We start from the raw sequence: 20,342 nt of genomic DNA, 5'->3' as shown, positions 1-20,342 counted from the left end.
GGGGAGCAAATGAAACCTCCTTGATCTGTGCTCCTCATCTCTCAGAGCACCAGGCTTGGGGTTTGAGAGGGAGAAAAAAAGAGGAGGTAGGGGGAAGGGAAAGACTTATAGGGCAACATTATACTCAGTAGGCAACATTTAACTCTATGTGAAATCATATATTGAATGATAAGACAGCATTAACTGTGCAGTTGAGAGATTTACCTTTCTCATTTATTGCGTCGGATACTTTGTCAGATGCTGGAGATACAAAAATGACTAAGGTACTTCCCAATCTTCCAGAATTTGGGCAGACACAAGAGTAAAAACCTGACCTTGACATCTGAAAGTGACAGGCACTGCCCTAAGAGGGAAGGAGGAAGGGTGGAGCACAGCAGGCTTCTACTGGTCTAAGGGTGGGCATCAGGGAAGGCTGCTAGAGGTGACTCCCAACGGAGGGTTGAAGAATAAGTAGGGATGTCCAGGCAAAGAAGGGCCTCTGTCCTGAAGAATATGGAGGGCTTGTGAACCTGGAAGCCTGTGGGGGTGAACACAGACAATGTATGTCCATAACCTAGTGAGTGGGTATGCAAGAAAAGGGACTGGTGTGTGTCCCTGGCTCAAGAATCTCCTAACACTTTTCTGGGTGTGTTGCGACTGCCTGGTTCCCAAGTGTACCCACTTCTTTCCTGGCTCAGACCTGGAGAGATGTGAGAACAATTGCCTCCTCAAGATCGGGCACGCGGTGGTAGATGTTCCTTCAATGAGTAAGTGAAATAAGTCCTCTGGGTTTCCACATCTCCCTCGTGCGAGAGTGAAAATTAGTAGTGCCCACTCCGAACAGGCTACCGAGGCACGGTGGGTAGTGGTCGTGGCTCGAAGCTCAGAGGGTGTGGGGCCAGGTGGGAAGGGACAGTGGTGGAGAGAAGCGGTCTTCAGGCAGCGAGGGCTGTGTGGGGCCAAGGAGCGGCCCTCCTGAGACGGTCCCTGGTTCTGGCTTGGTGGGGGCGCTAGGAAAGTAGAGAGATCAGGGCCCTGCAGTTCACGTATCTCCGCCTTGGCTTTCCTTCTCCTGCCTTCACTCAGTCCTGGGACGCAAGAGGCCGCCGCGCAGGAATGGGGCCGGCGGCCGGAGGTCCGCGCTGCCTGCGGAGGTGGGGGACTCGGGCCCTGCTCGGTGGGCGTGTGTCTGCGAGTTTGGAGGAAACAGGATCGGAGGATTCGTCCAGCTTTGTCCCCTTTCTCCCTCATGGCTGCGCGGGACAGGACGTTGACACATGGCCCCGGGGGTCCCCCCGCGCAGCCCACTCTGGGCAGGACGCTTCGCCAGAACCAGGGGATCTTGTGGCCACTCCTGGGGCAACCTCATGCCCCGAGTGGCTCCCGTCCTCTCCCCCTCTCCCACGCCCGGGTCGTGGGGTGTGTCGGGGGACGCGCTCCCTCGGCCTCTCCGCGCCCGCTCGCCGCCACCGGGTCCCGGAGCCGGGTGGAGGGAGGGCTTCCGGGCGGGGGCGGCGTCAGGTGGCCGGGCCAGGCCCCGCCCCCTCGGCCCGCCCTCCTTCCCCCTGCGCACCCGGCTCCGGGTCCCCGGCCTGGCGGCTGCGGCGTCTGCTCCCAGCGGCGGCGGCGGCGGCGCGAGCGGCCATGGAGGCGGGCGCCGGGGCCGGCGCGGGCGCCGCGGGCTGGAGCTGCCCGGGCCCAGGTCAGAGCCGCCCCTCCCTCACCTCTCCACCGCCACTCCTTCCTCTTCTTCATCTCTCCTCCCTCCAGACCCCCTCGTTCTCCCTCCCTCCTTCCGCCGCTCCCACCTTTCCGTCCCGTCTTCCTCCCTCCATCCCGCCCCCCACCCCGGGCCCGGACTCCATCTTTCCCGGCTGGGTCTTCCCCACACCGGTCGCATCCTCCCCTGGCCGTCCCTCGCCCCGAACCCTCTCCACCTCGTCTGTCCAGCCCTGGGGGCCCCAGACCCTGCGCGCACTTCGGCTCGAAGGCTTCGAGCGCAGGGCGAGGGTGGGGTGGACGAGGTCCAGGGAGAGAATGGAGGGGAGGGGAGCGGCTCCGGCCCAGAACCCCTTGCCACACGCCCCCTCCTCCCCGAATCACCCCTTTCCCCTTCCACGCACCTCACCCTTTCAGCCTCCTCTTCCCTGGCTCCCGCCCTCGCTTCCATCCTTGCCCGTCTCCTCCCTGTCCCCTCCCGGCTAAAGAGACACACACCCTTTCTGTCCGTGCTGGGAGAGGAGCCTGGAGCTGGGGATGCCGAGGAGCTTGGGCAGCACAGGGCGGGGTCCCCGCAGGCCCAGCTCGAGGGGCGGCTGCGGGAGGAGAGTCGCAGCCTGGGCAGAGTGAGCCAAGCACTTCCACCGGGATTAAAAACTCCAGGGCTCCAGAGGGCTGGAAGGCACGTCCCTTTCTCTCTCCCGTGCACCCTAGCCCCCAGGCCCCTAGCAGCCCACCGTGCCTCCTCTCTCCCTGCTCACAGGACCCACAGTGACCACTTTAGGCTCCTATGAGGCGCCTGAGGGTTGTGAAAGGAAGAAAGGCCAACGCTGGGGGTCCCTGGAGCGGCGGGGGATGCAAGCTATGGAGGGTGAGTTTTCCAAAAAAGCTTGCTTTCTGTCCCCTCAGTCAATTTCCCTTCCCTCCTCCTTACCCCATCCGGTCCCCAGAACTCCCAGCCAGGACAGAGCCCTTCCTCTAGCTCACCTGAGCCCCCTCTACCCTTCAGGTCTGAGTTCTACCCCTCCTCAGGGCTCAGGCTTTGAGGGAGGTTCTGGGTACATCCCTTTGGGGCCCTAATCACCAGCTAACCAGGTTGTGTGTCCCAGGGGGAGCTGCCAGACAGAGAAAGAGGCCTCGTTGGACAGAGCTTTGAAGCAGCCTTTCAGCAGGGGGTTTGTTCTCACTGCCACCCGACCCAGATCCCAAGCTGTCTCATATTTTTGAAAAGCAGGGAAGTGAGCATTCTCTTTCTGATGCCACCACCACTAACTTTGAATGTAAGCCTTGTGGCTGGCCTGAAAGAATTGCCTGGGAGGGGGCACGTGAGACCAACCTTGCAAAACCCACGTATCCCCACCGCACCAGGTGACTTGGCAGTTGCTGCCAACACCAGGCCCCTGGAAGGATGCCTGTCCGCTTCCCAGGACTTCCTGTGAAGTGTCCCCAGGTCCCAATGCACACTGTGTGGGCAACCCTGCTCCCCTATGGGGGACAGAGGACACAAGGGGTCCCAGATGAACCTTAGGCTGCTGTTGTGAGACCAGGGATTCAGAATTGTAAAACAAAGCAAGTAATCAGTATCCTGACAAAATGTCACTATTTCAAGGAACTGCATTGCAGCAAAGGAGGGGGTACTCACCAACCAGAGGCTGGGGACCAGTACACCCCAGTTTCTTAATGCATTAAAATGGTAGGCTTTCTTTTACACACAAGTACAACCTGGGACTTGAAACCTGAAAATTGCCCTATGGTCAGCATGGGAGGAGGGGCCTTATAACACTTGGGGAGGGGAGAGGCCTCCTGACACTCCGCAGAGAAAAGGAAGGTGGACCTTGCAGAAAATTTCAAAAAGGCTATGTGATAGAATACATTTGAAAGGGCCCCAGTGTTTGTCCGGTAAAACATTTTAGAATCATTTCATTCAGATGTTTTCTTTCTCTAACTGTTGATAGGCAACCCTTTCTCATTATGGAACAGCTAATTTCTCCCAAGCCACCTGGATAACTTTTTAACTTTGGACAAACCCCAAACTGTAACTCTTGCCCCATTCAGCCTAAAGACACGCCCAGTGTCTGAATCCTTTCTTGGGTACTTGTCCCCAACGCAGGGACCACCAGGACTGGAAGAAGCAGGTATCCTTGTGTAAGCTCACATGGCCGACTAGCACCCAGCTGCTCAGTTTGCCCGAAGGCAGTTACTAGGAGGCCACCTGGTACAATCCTGGTCCAGAAAAGGCCTGGGAGGGGAATGGGAGACCTTACACCTGAGGACGAATCATGAGTGCAGGTTCTGCCCAGGGACTCCTTGGGGGACACCAGGTGGCACTATTATACCATCCCTGCCCTGGGACCATGAGCTTGAGGGCCCTTGAAGGACTCTGGAAAGGAAGTTGACTCTGAGCCCCTGGGGGGATGGGTTTCTCTTCTAGGGGAAGTGTTACTCCCAGCTCTCTATGAGGAGGAAGAGGAAGAGGAGGAAGAAGAGGTGGAAGAAGAGGAAGAGCAAGTGCAGAAAGGTGGCAATGTGAGCTCCCTGTCTGTCAGCAAGCACCGGGGCCTGAGCCTCACTGAGACAGAGCTGGAAGAGCTGAGGGCTCAGGTGCTCCAGCTGGTGGCAGAGCTGGAGGAGACCCGGGAGCTGGCAGGGCAGCATGAGGATGACTCCCTGGAGCTGCAGGGTGAGTGCCCGGGAGGGGGCCAGAGGGCCTGGGCTCCCTGGATCCCAGGCTCACACCTGCTCCCCCTCTCACTGCAGGGCTCCTGGAGGATGAACGGCTGGCCAGCGCCCAGCAGGCAGAGGTGTTCACCAAGCAGATCCAGCAGCTCCAAGGTAATTCCCAACACTGGGACTGGAGGGAAGGTGGCCATCCAAGTCCTTTTGTCCTGAGGGTTTGGCTGAAGCATAGCAGACAAATATAAACTAATTCAGTACTTTCTCCTCATTTCCCCCTTACTATTCTCACCCTTTTCTCCTTCTCTCTCCATTCTCTTCTTTACCTAATATCTGTTCTTTGCATCTCTACCTGGCTCTTCTGCCCTCCCCTGCCCTTTCTTGCCCTCCCATTTCACATCTTCTCTCTCTGGCTGACACTCTCCCTTTTCTCTCCTCCAGCTTCCTCCCTTCACACCTGTATCCTTTTCCCTTTGTTCTCCAGGTCAGGGGGGCAGGTAATCAGGGCTGAATACCTATAACCAGACTGCTTTTCCCTGTCCCTACAAGGGCACCAGGGGAAGAGCAATGTGCCAGTGAGAAGTGACTGAAGGGGACTCTGCTCTTTTAAGGGAAGCAGATGAGAACGTTTCTCTTGCTTCCTAGGCCTGAGCTTGTGGCCCCAAATCCCTTTTTTCTAACGCCCACATCCCTTTGTCTCTGGAAAGCAGCAAGGCAGGTGTCCCACATTCCACGGCACCACCAAAAAAAGAGGCAGCTTTTGTTACTTCCATGGACTTCCAGAAGGTTTAGGGGAGCTGCCCTAGAAAACCGCAGGGGCTCTCCAGAGAGAACTGAGATCAAACCAAATGGAAAATATAAATGGAGAAAAAAGGAAGGCCAGGAAGCAGGCCTGGAGAGGAAGAAGCAAAGGTGGAGGAAGGGGAGGAAAAGAGAAGGGAAAGATAAAAGCCTAGGTAGATGCAGGAGAAGTAGACAATGAATGGGAAGAGGGTGAAGGAGAGAAATGGCTGGAGATGTGTTGTATCTGGGAAAACAGTGTGAGCACTAGTCTCGGATCACCTAGGTTCTGGGCCCATAACAAGCTTTAGGATCTTCGGCAAGTCACTTTTATCTTTCTGAGACTCAGTTCCTTATCTGTAAAATGGTGCTAATTTATTTGTTTATCATTCATTTATTGAGTACCTATATACTCGGAGGACAAGCTATGAACAAGACAGACCAGATCCCTGCCCTAATGAAGAGTACATTGTAATGGGGAGAGGCAGAAAATAAACGACATTAAGTCCAGGTGGCAATAAACGCTATGAAGACAATGTAACAATATGAAATAGAGAGATGGGGTGAGATGAGAACTTTTTTTGATGGGGCAGTTAGAAAAGTCCTCTTTGAGAAGATGATATTTGAGCTAAGGCTTGAATAAAGAGAAAGATCTGAGGGAAGAGCATACCAGGCAGAAGGAATAGCAACTGCAAAAGCTCAGAGGCAGGAATGAGCTTCATGTGTTTGCAGAACAAAAGCCATTGTGGCTGGAGCAGAGTGCATGTGGAGGCCCCTGGTAAGAGAGTTCTTTTTTTTAAGATTTTATTTATTTATTTGACAGAGAGAGATACAGCGAAAGAGGGAACACAAGCAGAGGGAGTGGGAGAGGGAGAAGCAGGCTTCCCGCGGAGCAGGGAGCCCGATGCGGGGCTCGATCCCAGGACCCTGGGATCATGACCTGAGCCGAAGGCAGACGCTTAACGACTGAGCCACTCAGGCGCCCCAAGAGAGAGTTCTGAGAGGCAGGCTGAGGCCAGATTACAAAGGGCCTTATAGGCCAGCTGGGAGGTTTGGTTTTTATTCTTAGTAAAAAGACATGGGAGGGTCTTATATTGAAGGTGGAGACCTCAGGACTTCTGATGAATTGGATAGGGTGGAGGGTGGGGTGGGGTGGGAATAGGAGAGATATGGAAGATAAATTTGCCTTGAGAAACTGGATGGACAGTGCTGTCATTTATTGGGATGGGGAAGACTTAGCAAAGAACAAGGGCTAAGGGAACCATTGGAGACATGTTTTTACATGTTGAGTTTGAAGTCACTAATGACATCTAAATAAATTAGTATGTTATAAGGGGGCAGTTGGATATATGAATCTAGAACAAGGGGAGAAATCAAGGCTGGAGATATAAATTTGGGAGTCGTTAGCATATAGATGGCATTTGAATCCCTGAGAGATCACCATGAAATCACAGGGAGAGACAGGAAGAAGAGGAAAGGCCCTGTCCCAGGGATACTCCAGTATTTAAAAGTCCAGTAGAGGAGATATGAACAAAAGAGACTGAGGTAGGAGGAACAGCAGAAGCCTTTGATGCCCTGACCGCCAAGAGCAGAAAGTGTTTCAAAGAGATTCAAAAGTTGCTAAATCAAATAAGATGGCCATTGGATTTGGCAAGATGGAGGGCTCGGAGATATTTTGGTGAAGACAGAAGCCTGATTAGATTGGGATTAAGGAGAAAGGGGAGGTGAAATAGAGAAGGTGAGTACAGATAATTACAGTAGTCATGTTTTGAAGAGAAGCAGAGAAATAAGGGGAAAGGGAATGAAGTCAAGGGAGAGTTGGGGGGGGCAGGCTTGAGCTAGGACTCACTACACTAGATCACGTTTGTATGATGAAGGAAACAATCCAGTAGAGCCGAAAAAGACCTTTGCTTGGAGAAGGGACATACTCCCTTACAAGGAGGAGGAAGTCAGTAGAGAGGCAGGTAGGCAACTACTTGGGGAAACAGAAGTTCTGGAGCAACTCCTTACTCACTAGGGTTGTTTCTGAGCATGAGCTCTCAACTAGGGACTGCGGTCTGGTGAGGACGCCCAAGCGCCACCCCGCGGGAGGAAATAGAGACCGTCCTTGCGCACGCGCGTTGCCCGTTTCCGCCAAGAGGGGGAGCGCGCGACCTCAGAGGTAGCTGGTGTTGAGAGGCCGTTCCGGCCGCCACAGCCCCGCGGGGGCCGGGACCGGCCGGCGGCGGGGGGGCCCCCCAGGGAGACCGCTTGCAGGGGGGCCGACGAGATGGAGGCCATAACCAGTGAGTAAGAACCTACTTCTCTGTCCCACAGCTCAACTGCCGGGCCCTCCGCTTCTCCCCGACCGACCCACACCCCTTGTCAACCGGCGCTAGGTCTTCGGAATCCGGGTCCAGTCCTCCCAAGTCCCGGCCAGGGTCCGCCCCGCCCAGTTTTCGGATAAGCCCCTCCCCCTGGGGCCTGCAAGCCCCGCCTCTCCATCCTGGGCGTGCCCTGCCCCTTTGTGCTCCACATAGAGAGCTTGCTTGGCTGAGGAAGAGCTGCCTCCCTTCTCCAGTGGATCTGAGAAGGCCATTTTTTAGGGCCAGACCTTAGAGGGGAACCTAAGGGAAATTTGAACCCTGACATCCAGAACATAACCATGTTTGGTTACCGTGTGATGAGCCTACATTTGAATTTCAGCAGTGAACTCTAAATACACGTTAGGGGCCAGTACTTACCTGTGAGGCTCTTACCTGCGAGGCTCTGTAATTTCTAAGCTTCCAGACTAAATAGATGAGAATAGTGTGTGTAAATTTTTTTAGTCAGGGAATTTTTGGAAAAACTCAGTGCATCAGTAAAATACTGTAAATTAGTTTTTGGTCTTCAGCGTAGAAGCACTTAATACTTTTTGTTTGTAGTAGCCCAAGGTGTTGCTTTGGTGCCAGAATCTGCCTTTCTTTTTTTTTTTTTTAATTTTTTTTTAAAGATTTTATTTATTTATTTGAGAGAGAGAGAATGAGATAAAGCATGAGGGGGGTAGGGTCAGAGGGAGAAGCAGACTCCCCGCTGAGCAGGGAGCCCGATGCGGGACTCGATCCCTGGACTCCAGGATCATGACCCGAGCCGCAGGCAGTTGCTTAACCAACTGAGCCACCCAGGCGCCCAGAATCTGCCTTTCTACTGCACCTTACTACATGGAGTCACTCCATTCCCTTCTTAGGTACTCCTTTTATCCCATAGCCGATGAAGCTATACTTCGCTGATGGGGTAGAGACTAGATTGCCAGTAGTTTCCAGATAAGAAATAAGTCTGCCTTTAACTTTCTGCCTCTAGAACATGGTAGCTGAGTTCACTTATCCTCTTGACCATCCCAACCTCTGGGGTTTGCAGGTGAGCTGCGGTCTCTACGAGAGGAGATTTCCCTGTTGGAGCGAGAGAAAGAAAGGGAACTTAAGGAAATAGAACAGGAGTTGCACTTGGCCCAGACTGAGATCCAGAATCTGCGGCAAGCAGCAGAGGACTCCGCGACTGAGCATGAGAGTGACATAGCATCCCTGCAGGACGATCTCTGCCGGATGCAGAATGAGCTTGACGACATGGAGCGCATCCGGGGAGAGTATGAAATGGAGATCACTTCCCTCCGTGCAGAAATGGAAATGAAGAGCTCTGATCCATCCAATAGTTTAAATCTTTCAGATTACTCTGAGATGCAAGGTACGAGAGGGCAAGCCTTTTTCCTGGTCTGTCAGTAAAGCCAAGCAGAGGGAGTTAGTATCCAAAAAGATGGTGGAAGATGGTCTTAGATCATGAACTGGGAACCTCTAGAAAAAACCTCCAGGTTGAATTCAAGACTAGAAGGGAGAAAAACTTATCCAGATGTCACATAACCGGTCAGTGGTGGTATAAGAAATAGCACTGTGGAGATGTACCTTGAGAATTCTTCCTCAGAGAGCCATATGGGAGAGCCCTTCCTAAGAAAGTCTCCAGTGCCAGGATGGGAGGACAAGGGGCTGGTCACCTTGGGAAACTACCTGCTGCTCTGGCATGGCAGTTTGCCTGGCCCGCATTATGGGGGGGCCTCTAGTCCTGCTCCCAGGTCCCAGGATGCTAATGCTTAGGCTCCTTGAGTCCTCTCCAGCGTAGAAGCTTTAGGGTGCAACAAATCAGAGCACAAGACAGCTGGAGAGGAAGAGAGGTTATTTCCAGTAATACATGAGGTACTAAAAAGCTTAGAGCTCTGCTTTCAGACAATGAGTCTCCCAGCTAGTTGCTAGGATTCATGACATCAGAGAGTATGCCTTTATTTTGAGGCTAGATTTATGATCTGGGTATAATGGGAGGCCCTGTATTAGGCCAGGTCAAGCAGAGGCAATCAACAAGGAATCAAAGAACTGCAAGTTTCCCAACTGTAACAAGCTTCTCAGAAGAGCCTTTGGACTGGTGGTGCCAGGAGAGCGAGGCCAGCACAGTGGGAGAGCTTGGGTCGAAGTTAAACAGACCTGAGTTCAGAATCTCAGTTCTGCTAATTAGTGGGATGAACTTGGCCTGGTTATTATCTCTCTGAACCTTAGTTTCTGTATTGGTTAATAAAACTTTACAGCCGGGGCACCTGGGTGGCTCAGTCGTTAAGCGTCTGCCTTCGGTTCAGGTCATGATCCCAAGGTCCTGGGATCGAGCCCCGCATCGGGCTCCCTGCTCCGCGGGAAGTCTGCTTCTCCCTCTTCACTCCCCCTGCTTGTGTTCCCTCTCTCGCTGTGTCTCTCTCTGTCAAACAAATAAAATCTTAAAAAAAAAATACAAAAAACTTTACAGGCAGAGGGGATCCTGGAACAGGAAAGGACCTTAGGGAAAATGGAGAGAAATCTGAATAAAATGTTCAGTTTATTTAACAGTAATTTATGAATGTTGATTCCTGAGTTGTGACAAATGTACCCATGGTAAGATGTTAACAATAGGGGAAACGAGGTGAAAGCTCTCCTGGGGAATTTTGCACCATCTTTGTAACTTTTCTGTGAATCTAAAACTATTGTAAAATTAAAAGTTTATTTAAAAAAAAAAAGAGAAAGAAAACCTTACAAGGCTATTTTTGGGATTAAATGAAATGCCTAGTATGTTGAAGTACTCACAGACTAACTGAATGTGAGGCTGAAACCATCAAGTCTAATGCTTAGCACATGGTTGGCTTGTATTAAAGATAGTTTCCTTCCTTCCTTCCATGATAATCTGCAGTATTCCAAGGACTTTTGATTGGAATAAAGAAGGAACATTAGATGTGAATTTCAGGGTGTTGAATCTTACAGCAGAGAAGATAGGCCTTGTGTTCTAATTGGAGTAAATTAACGTTCTTTAAATATCAGTAGAATTGGTATTCTAGGAGAAATAATTCTTTTTTTTTTTTCTTCTAAAGATTTTATTTATTTGAGAGAGAGAGCACAGCGGGGGAGGGGCAGAGGGAGAGGGAGAAGTAGACTCCCTGCTGAGCAAGGAGCCCGATGCGGGACTTGATCCCAGGACCCCGGGATCATGACCTGAGCCAAAGGCAGGCACTTAACCGACTGAGCCACAGGCACCCCTAAGAGAAATAATTCTTAATCAGGAAGAAACAAGATAGATAGGGGTGTTTATATGATTGCAGCTTTATTTTTTTGGAAAAAATTTTATTTATTTATTAGAGAGAGAACAAGCAAGGGGAGGGGCAGAGGGAGAGGGACAAGCAGACTCCATGCTGAGCAGGGGGCCCGATGTGGGACTTGATCCCAGGACCCCGGGATCATGACCTGAGCCAAAGGCAGATGCTTAACTGACTGAACCACCCAGGCGCCCATGATTGCAGCTTTAAAAAGTACTGGTACCTGGTACTTAGGAACATGTGCTGGGGCATTTCAACGAGATCTCTGCTGGTGATTGAAGATGGTATGTGGGTCTGGTTGGGATGGGCTCTTCTTTCAGCAGATAAAAGATCATTAGAAAGAATTCTTGACCACATGCTGGCCAGTGTATTTGGTGTGGTGATAAGTAAGTAAAAGGACGTTCAGGATGCCGGAGTTGTCTCTGAAAGGCCAGGACTAGCGGTGTGACATCTGGCAGTTCACATTCCTCAGCTCTTGTACTAAAAGAGTAATAGGAAGGTAATAATAAACAGTTCAATGGAAACTTGAAATACAATAACCCAGAAACTCAATTAAAACCTTCACGAGCTCCTAAAATCTCAAGACTCTGCCTTGGTTGGGGTTTTGAAGATGGGCACACAGGGCAGAGCTTCTGGGCAGATGAAAAGAAGGGCAGCTACCTGAAAGAGGACAAATACACATAGCAGTGTGGAATTTGGGGGGCCTTGTCTTCTAAGCCGCCGCATGTGGTGTCTCTTCTGTCTTTCGAAAAAAAGAAGCTATTCGGCCTTCTGCTATCTGATTTCTAGGCAGGAAAAGTAGGGGCTGATTACCAGTGCTTCTCCCCTAGGATCTCACATGTCTCCATTTGCCCTTTGTAGAAGAGTTGCAGCAACTGCGGGAACGCTGCCGCTTCCTGAACGAGGAGTACCGGGCCCTGCAGGAGAGTAACAGCAGCCTCACAGGGCAGCTTGCGGATCTGGAGAGTGAGAGGTACAGCTAGCAGGCTAGGGGGCTCTGCAGGGCTCTGCTTTGGGCTTTTCTCTTGAGTAGACTCAGTGAAGGCAAATGCAGGCTAATGAATGTCCCTCTGCTCCTAGACAGCCAGTTCTTCACAGGGTATGGATGCCGCCTAGAAGCAGGCATGGAGATCCAGCTGTCTCAGGACTGGGGTTTTAAAATTTAGTTTTCTTCCATTCTAGGGATTGGGGTCTGGTTTGCTCTGCCCTAGAGTTGATCAGAAGTGATTCCTTTGTTGTCTACACAGAATGGATTCAGTCTAATGGTGTAGGGCCTCCAGATTAGAGCTGGCTTGACATAAGGCCCAGCCTTGAGCCCAACTAGACTAGCATGCTTAGGTCTCCCAGAGCCAAACATGCCTTGATTGAGGTGCTGGGACTTTTTCTTCACCTTCTCAGCATGTTTATTTAGGAGATAAACTACAGTAGAAGGCTCTTTCCCATCTTGGCCTAAAATAAAGACATCAGGACCAAGCACACTTAGCAGGTGATGCCAGGCAGAGCACTTACCCAAACATGGCTCTGGGGTTCTGGATCACAGGACACGAAGAGCAACAGAAAAGTGGCTGGAGTCCCAAATGCTAAAGGATATGATGTCAGCAGAGTCTCAGACTTCAGAAGTGGATTTTCTGGAACCTGATCCTGAAACCCAGTTGTTGCGACAACAGCTACTGGGAGCTGAAGAGCAGATGCATGACATGCAGAACAAGGTAGGGGAAGGCAGGCACCTTCGTTGTCTCTCTTTTACCCTCTCCTGGCCCATGGTAGAAACATCTCCTTAGGCACAGGGGGCATGCACTATGGCAGGAAGTAGTACTCTGGGGTCTCGCTTGCCTGGTGTAAATATTCCAATGAAAGGAATGTCATCTTCTTTCCAAGCCTATCCCTGCTCCCCCGCCCCCGCCAAGCCTATTCTCGAAGTGCATGTGGCACTTATCCTCAGTCGGCCTTTCTGTTCCATCTCCTGCCCAGTGTAAGGAGTTGTGTTGTGAGCTGCAAGAACTACAGCATCATCGTCAGACCAGTGAGGAGGAGCAGAGGCGGCTGCAGAGGGAGCTCAAGTGTGCACAGAATGAGGTGCTTCGGTTTCAGACTTCCCACAATGTCACCCAGGTAAACACTGCCAGGGGAAGGGCATTTGGGGAGGGCAGACGGGCCTCCATGGAGTTGCTGCGTCGGGGAAGGATGAACGCAGAGCAAGGTTGTGCTGTGCTGACTCTTGCCCTGCGACCAAGGGTACAGTCTACTGGAGACCAGTTGGAGAAGTCACGTAGCATTGCATTCTAGAGATGGTAGTCATTACTGAGTGTCTGCCTCAGCGAAGAAACCCAACCGTAGACCTGTGGGAGCTCCTCAAGATGTCTACGTCTGGAAAGGACCCAAACTGGTCTGTAGAGGGGTCTGCTGTTTCTTGAGAGTAACTGTTCTACCCACATCCTCCCACCACAGAACGAGGAGCTGAAGACCAGACTCTGTGCCCTGCAGCAAAAGTATGATGCTAGCCAGGATGAGCAGAATGAGCTCTTGAAGGTGCAACTACAACTTCAGTCTGAGCTCCGGCAGCTCAAAGTCTTGAAATCCACAGTCGTAGAAAGCCCAAATGAGAAGGTAACAACAAAAGGAGGTGAGGGGCAACCGAGGTGCTAAGAGGTTTTGGGGAAGGTGGCCCAGAGCGGAGTTAAACTAAGGGCGGCTGCCAGCCGTGCAGCGCCTCTGGTAGGGGCCTCCGGCCACCCCCGGGCACTGTGCCGGACGAGAGGACAGCCGGCCAGCGAGGGGCAGGGAGAAGGCAGGCCTTAGACTGTCCGTGTCCGAGAGTGACTCAGGCAGAAGAGCGAGCGGGTTGATGACCCCAGAGGTACTGCCCACAGCCCCCTCCACCGCAGGAGTTACTGTGCCGGCTACAGAAGCTGCAGCTCCAGTACCAGCACATCACGTGCGAGAAGGATAAGCTGCTGGAAGTGCAGCGACAGCTGTGCGGGGACCTGCGGTACCATGAGGCGGAGGTGCAGCGCCTCAAGGACATCGTGGCCTCCTTCCAGGAGAGCAGTGAGAAGGTAAAGGAAGCTCCAGGTGAGGGAGATGTAGCCAGATGGAATCTTCTGTGAGAGCAATAGTACCAAGGAGGAGGGAGCATCGTAGGAGTTCTATGGTACAGGCCTTGGTGAGGGGTATAAAGAGGTGCCTAGTAGAAACGTGATCTCAGAGAGTCATGACGCTCTCAGCTTCCCTTGATTTTTAATTAAAAAATCAGCCTATAAAAAGGTAGCTCTCTTTCTTCCCCACCTGCCCGAAAAGGAAGCCCCAGAAGGTCCCTGTGTAGAGCCTTTTAGGGTCCATCTCAGGTCACCCCCAGTGGGATGAAATTGGGACTGGAAAGGACCGAGTAGGAGAGGAGAGAGTGCAGCTGCAGGGGCTTCTGGGATGATGGCGGGGCCTGCCTCCCCTACCCCAGAATGCAGAGATGCACGCCCAGCTTCAGGAGATGAAGCAGCTGTACCAGACCAGCAAGGAAGAGCTGGAGCGGCAGAAGTACATGTATGATCAGCTCGAGCAGGACCTCCTGCTTTGCCAGCAGGAGCTGAAGGAGCTCAAGACCACCAAGCCCATCCCAGAGGAAAAGGGGAAATGTGCTAATAAGGTAATTGTACTTAAGAGAGGTGAGATCTCCTGGGTACTTCCTCTGGAGAGAGGAGTTGTAAGGGCAAAAGGTGAAGTCATCCAACCGAGGGGCTTGATGAGCTTCCTTTACAGTCACAGCTGAGCGTGCGAATCAGGAAACAGAGGCAGAGTCCCATGCTGTTAACTTTTAAACAGTTTGCCTTGATCTTGACTTTGAGCCCAAGCCACAGCCTAGTAGGATCAGTACAGCTGGATCCTGTCTGAACACCAGAGGGTTTTGCACTTGATCCATGTGTGTAGACATTTATACTTTGTTATTAGGACTGTAGTGATATCTTGGCATTTGTGGAGAAGAACATACACAAAAGCCCACATATACAGCTTTTCTCATTAGACCTAAAAAGTTTTATCAGGCAGATTGCAGATGCTCTTGTCAGATGACATGGTCTTGTGCCTAGAGTGCTGATTGGATATTAGAAGGACCTAAGTTCTTCCAGGGTTTACTCTGTGACTTCGGAAGAGTGAAGTTCTTTAAGCTTGAGTTCTACCCTCTTTAAATTGAACAGAATACTATTCTTTTCTCACTTGCTTGTAGTAATAAATCCTAGTAGTGATAAGTAAGGCCTTCCTTATTCATTTTCTTTTTTCCCATAGTGTGTAAAAAGTCATTATCAGTTACCCTGTGTTGAGCACTTTCAGCTCCTGATCACTGATAGGAAATGGAAGGTGTTGAAACATGATGAAGAAAAGGCACGAGATTCTCAAAAGATGGAGGAGCCAGTCACCTTCTGCCCAAATCCTCAGTGACTCCTACCACAGCCAGCAGCAGGCTGTGTCCCCGGGGAAAGGCCTTCTGAAGACCCAGAATGGGGAGGTTATTTGGACCACTCCCAACAGTCCACCTGCCTTTCTACACCCAGGCTCACATTTCCTTCTTCTGTTCCCGCTCAGCTTAGAGGCCAGAGTGTCCATGACTTGCTCATCCGCTCCTCTCCTAGTAGAAGAGACTGTGGGGAGGGAGAAGCATGCTGACACGGAGCCAGCTTTTCCTCTTGTCCTAAAAACAGCATGGAGATGAGTTTGATATTAGAAGGTTTGGGTTCTTGGAATCATGGGATAATTTAGTCTTCTCAACCCAAATTCAGCAATAGCCCATATTTTTCTAGAGATTTAAAAAGATGATTATGAAAACAAAAATGGGGACAAATCGGGTGACGTTTTTATTGGTAAGGAGTATAATTAGGTATAAAACCAACTGGGGATGATGACAGTGACAGGAACTAGAACTCCCAGCAGGGCCGGAGAACGAACGGTGTGTACCACAGGGAAGGGCCAAAGGAAAGGAAGGTGGGGTCATGAGAAGGGAGGGGCGTTGGTAACACTCCCCTCACAGGGCTCTCAGAAGGGACCAGTAGATGAAATTTGCAGCATAGCCAAACAGTCCTGAGCGGCCCGCCGGGGTTTCCTGTTATTGTATGTTCAGGTGTCTAAACCTGTATGGGTGCAGTGTGGCTTGCGATGGTCAGTCCAAGGGGGCTGTAGAGGGTGGGAGCTCCTGCTGAACCACAAAGGGCAGGAGAGCACAGAAGGGCTCTGCCAGCTGGACGGTGCAGAGCAGTGCCTCACAGAGTAACTGCCCCTCCGCAACTCCCTCCTCCCCCGTCCACAGTGTGACACACTGCTGTCCAGACTGACAGAGTTGCAGGAAAAGTACAAGGCCAGCCAGAAGGAGATGGGGCAGCTGCAGATGGAGCAGTGCGAGCTCCTGGAGGATCAGAGGAGGATGCAGGAGGAGCAGGGGCAGCTGCAAGAAGAGCTGCACAGGCTCACGTTCCCGCTACCCAAAGCTGGGCTCCTCCCTAAGGTAACCCCAGCCAGGGAACGGCTGCTAACTAGGGAGAAGCTGCTTTGAGAAGCTTCCGAGGTGTGACTATACTTGGGAAAAACAACAGGGGGGGAATCGAACCTTTTCTTTTCTGCATCAGCCCCTCCTTGCTTTGTCACCGATCTCTTCAAACCAAAAAGTTCCATATAGCTGATTAGGGTTTTAAGTCTTAAAACACATAGTATACTCTGGAATCTGTCCAGCATCTTCTCTTTAGATTTTTAGTCCCTCTGGAGAAAATATACTCTGAGAGAACTTTGTAAACTACAAAATACCTGCAAACATATGAGATCGTGGCTACTCACCTAGTGGGTCTCCATAGAAAGACCATTCCCCCGCCACACCGACCCTGTCCCAGATGGCTGTTTAGAGCCAACCCAGAGACTCCTAAGGGAAGGGTCCCCAGCAGGAAGGAGGCATGGGTCTTCCCACGTAACTACCACAGTTCCTGCCCGCTTCCTTCCCACTCTACCTCGCAGAGTCAGGAGCTACTTACAAAGTTACAAGACCTGTGTGAACTACAGCTGTTCTACCAAGGTATGCAGGAAGAGCAGAAAAAACTGGTACAGAGTCAAGAAAGTGTGCTCAGAGAACAGTCAGATCTGCACGAAGAGCTGCATCTTTTCAAAATGTCTCATTTCCGGGATGTGTTGGAGAATCCCAACGATTCCAAATCACCTAAGTCCTCCAAGTGTGGTCACGACAAGGTAACAGAGCAAGAGGCAGGGAGACAGTTCTGGGGACAACAGCATGGTAGGGAAGAGGGCTCCACGCAAGGCTCAGAGTTAGGAAGACCTGTCTGGCCAAGAGTAAGGATGAGACTAAGGCCCCCTTCTTCAGCCATGACCACCCATGGGCTCATGAAAATGTGGTTTTAGCTATGGGCTGAGGATCTCAATCAGATACATGCCCAGTTGAAGTGCTGTGAACACCGAGGATGGATCAGGGTGACCCGGGAATCTAATCACCTGATAATTTGATGCAGCCCCTTCAACATCATTTTCCAGATTTATAATAGCAACTTAGTGTTTGTCTGGATTCCTTGGGACTGACTCTGAGCATGTCATCCTTTTCTCATGAGCTGGTTGATAATTAAGCAGTACACCTTCAGTGATCAAAATCTATAACCTTCCGGTGTTCTACCTGAGACAAATCTGGGGCCATTCGTTTCCAAGGGAAGAATTCCTAGCCTGTGGCATTAATGGTACTGGCCACACTGTCTTCACTGGAACTTTGGTGGCAATAACAGGTCAAGAGGGTTAGACTAGAGAATCCATGCATCACAAGCACCAGGAAGGGGTTATGCCTCTGAGGTCACACTGGTGGAGATTTCCTGATAAGTCTGTTTGGGGTTGGGGAATGCATTTGGTCTGAGGTCTCCGGGTGGGCAAGGAAGAGCAGGTAGACAGTTTCAATTTAAGGCTAGCCCTATTCATTCAAATATTAGCCTGGATAGGGAGAATCAGGGAATTGCAGAAATCCAAACTGAGATTTGGTCAGATTCCAGAGGCATCAGATTTCAGCCTGGATAACACAGAGACCAGGAACCAGGTAGAACTCTTTCCTTAACCGATCAGATCTCATCCTGGGCATTAGCAGCCAAGAAGCCAGGCCCAGAGGGCCTGGGAAACATGCCTAGAGGCCAGATTCAGAGTTGGGACAGGAGGTAGAGGGACTTGTAGTGAGACCTTAATTCCAGGTCCACATCTGAGGGAGGCATTCTTGTAGGCTCACATTCAGGGCCGGGGCTGATTTTAGAATGGGGGGCCGGGGAGGGGACTGAGCCCCAAGGTCAGGATAATGGGTATATCCTGACTGAGAAGAGGGTAGGGTAGGGAGCCAGAGTGTTCTCGATTATCACTCAGCTCTGCTGCAAGGAGAGAGGGATGTACCAGAGTTTAGAAACCAGCCGAAATGGGAGCCTAGAAATCGCAGAATTATCTGCCCGGGGTAGATTTTCCCCAACGAGCAAGTAACTGACATGCCAGCAGCTGCAGGCGGTTAAAGACCTAGGCTGTGGTGAGACTGGAGCGTAGGTGTGCAGGTCTCTGAAGTGTGCCCGCAGACATCTGCCCCAGGAGGGGTGCGGCGAGAAGGACGGCAGCGTCTGGAGTAATGGTAATGTCTCCTCACCCACTCCTGGCAGTCCAAGCTGATCATCGCCCAGATGCAGGCGCTGCAGGTGCTCTACGAGGGCACGCAGACCGAGCAGGAGCTACTGCAGCGGGAGCAGGGCAGGCTCCTCGAGGAGCGGAAGAGGCTGCAGGCCGACCTGCAGCTCTGCCTGGAAGAAATGCAGCTGCTCCAGGTCCGGTCCCCTTCCAGCAGAATGAGCTTGGAGAAGAACCATGGCAGCATGGCCGCCAGCGGCGAGAACTTCCGCAGGAGTTACGGGAGCGGCCTCGATGACAGCGGGAGCTATCACAAGAGTTACGGTAGCACCCAGGCCAGCACCGAGAGCTTTCTCAAGAGCTATGACAGCAGCAGCAGTGCCCGGGAGAGCAGCGAGAGGAGCTACTGCGCCGGCAGCAGCGGCAGCAGCATCTATAAGAAGAGCTACGGCAGCAGCACCAGCTCGGACACCTGTTACAGGAGTTACGGCAGCAGCACTAATGACGGACCTGCCGAGCCTGAAGACCTAGAGGTAAAAGAGCCAGAGGAGAGGTCAGACAGGGAGAAAAGCCTCTTGTCTTACTAAGAGATTAGTCACCAGGGAAGGGTGCAAGAAGTGAGGTGGGCGGCAGGGTCAGAGCTGAGCTGGGTCACCGGAAATGAATGAGGCAATCCGCCTGTCTAATATGGAGATGCTCCCATCACAGCGATGGTGCTTTATGGGAAGAAACACAGAATTAGCCCCAGCGCAGCTTCAGGTCCTTGCCGCCATTGTTCTATACTCAGGATGGGGCCTAGCAAAGAGAGTGGGGCGGAGGGCAGGTCCTTCTCAGGGTGCGGTCATCACTCCTCCACCCTCCGCAGCACTGTGAGGACGTAGTCGCCAGGGTGGTGATCAAGCTGCAGGGGGTGCAGGCCATGTACCAGCTCAGCCAGGGGGAACACGACCGGCTGCAAGACCGGATGAAAAAGCTGTTGGACAGGCAGAAAGAGCTGAAGGAAGAGCTGGTCGCCTGTGAAAAGGAATTCAAGAAATGCATGGAAAGCCTTGAGAAGCCTGCTGCCTCCCCAGACGACAAGGACAAGAACGAGGTAACTGCTATGTGGGAGGCAAGGTTTCTTCTAGGAGTCCCTAGAGCCAGAGCAGGTCATAGGTCCTAGCCATTTCGGAGAGGCTGAGGAAGGAGGCCCGGGAGCTCACTGCTTGCTCTGCGTAGTTGCCCCCTTCCTGGTCAGAGGAACAGAGCAGGGGCTGAACCCCAGGAGGCTGGGCACTCTGCCACAGCACTGGTGGACGGCCCTCACATGCTCACTGTGCTGAGATATACTCATCATCAAGACTCTGAATAATTTTTCTCTTTTTCCTTTTACCACTTCCCTCTTTTGCTGTGTCCCAGAGCACTTCTATAGAGTTGTATTTTTTCACCTTTAGTTATTTTTGGTGTACTTGTCTCTTCAACTAGATTGTAAGTACCTCGAGGGCAGAGCCTTGCCTCCTTTCGGATCCCTTATAATGCCAAGAAGGGTGCTCTGTGTCCATGAGGGATGGGACAGAAGGCATTCTTCCTGCCCAAGAGTAGTCCACAGTCCAGCGGGACTCACTGTGTATGCATGGGAGAGTTCAGACAACAGTCAGCCCGGGGGCCTCGGTTGCTTAGTATTGTTACCTACCAGGGAGACTGTGATGCCAGAAGTCAGGGAAGACAAAACCAGAAATTAGGGAGCAGGGTTGGAATTTCCCTCTGTTTCCAGGGTGAGGTTTGCAGGAGCCCAGGCACACTTTCAGGAGTGGACCACACAGTTCCTTAGGTAGTTGTTACCTGTTAGAAATAGCTTGGGCGAAGTAGGAGTTTCCATCAAAAAGACGTCCATAATAAAGCCCTGAGCTTCAGAAGGGGCAGCTCTATAGTTATTCCCCAGACAGATCCCAGTAAAAACATAATTTAAATCATCCTTTTT

General features: G+C 51.7%; 1 protein-coding gene and 1 long non-coding RNA gene across 8 annotated transcripts in view; one reads left to right on the top strand and one right to left on the bottom strand.

Moving 5' to 3' along the window:
- Positions 1–1,552: 1,552 nt before the first annotated feature.
- The window catches only part of CCDC136 (coiled-coil domain containing 136), a 26,924-nt gene continuing 8,134 nt past the window's right edge, over positions 1,553–20,342 (top strand). For 4 of the 7 annotated variants that reach the window (XM_081800131.1, XM_081800130.1, XM_081800132.1 and 1 more), the window contains exons 1-15: positions 1,553–1,681; positions 2,462–2,569; positions 4,130–4,378; positions 4,456–4,530; positions 8,527–8,850; positions 11,627–11,738; positions 12,306–12,474; positions 12,737–12,877; positions 13,214–13,372; positions 13,651–13,821; positions 14,220–14,405; positions 16,056–16,250; positions 16,751–16,978; positions 18,418–18,915; positions 19,248–19,475. In XM_081800131.1, coding sequence (XP_081656257.1) covers positions 1,624–1,681; positions 2,462–2,569; positions 4,130–4,378; positions 4,456–4,530; positions 8,527–8,850; positions 11,627–11,738; positions 12,306–12,474; positions 12,737–12,877; positions 13,214–13,372; positions 13,651–13,821; positions 14,220–14,405; positions 16,056–16,250; positions 16,751–16,978; positions 18,418–18,915; positions 19,248–19,475 — 2,901 coding nt within the window. In that variant the 5' untranslated portion in view covers positions 1,553–1,623. The remainder of the gene's footprint in view (positions 1,682–2,461; positions 2,570–4,129; positions 4,379–4,455; positions 4,531–8,526; positions 8,851–11,626; positions 11,739–12,305; positions 12,475–12,736; positions 12,878–13,213; positions 13,373–13,650; positions 13,822–14,219; positions 14,406–16,055; positions 16,251–16,750; positions 16,979–18,417; positions 18,916–19,247; positions 19,476–20,342) is intronic. The other 3 variants (XM_081800134.1, XM_081800135.1, XM_081800136.1) reach the window with 3 other exon arrangements.
- LOC145716485 (uncharacterized) lies at positions 10,757–12,364 on the bottom strand. Its single transcript, XR_014139154.1, has 2 exons — positions 12,275–12,364; positions 10,757–11,245 (listed from the first exon to the last, which is right to left on the bottom strand). It is a non-coding gene; the product is annotated as an uncharacterized LOC145716485 (long non-coding RNA).

This window comes from Leptonychotes weddellii, chromosome 12 (assembly GCF_054177405.1).
Source record: "Leptonychotes weddellii isolate Sample4059 chromosome 12, ASM5417740v2, whole genome shotgun sequence".
NCBI lineage: Eukaryota > Metazoa > Chordata > Mammalia > Carnivora > Phocidae > Leptonychotes > Leptonychotes weddellii.
Note: the sequence above shows the minus strand (reverse complement) of the source record. Positions and strands in the feature narration are given on the sequence as shown.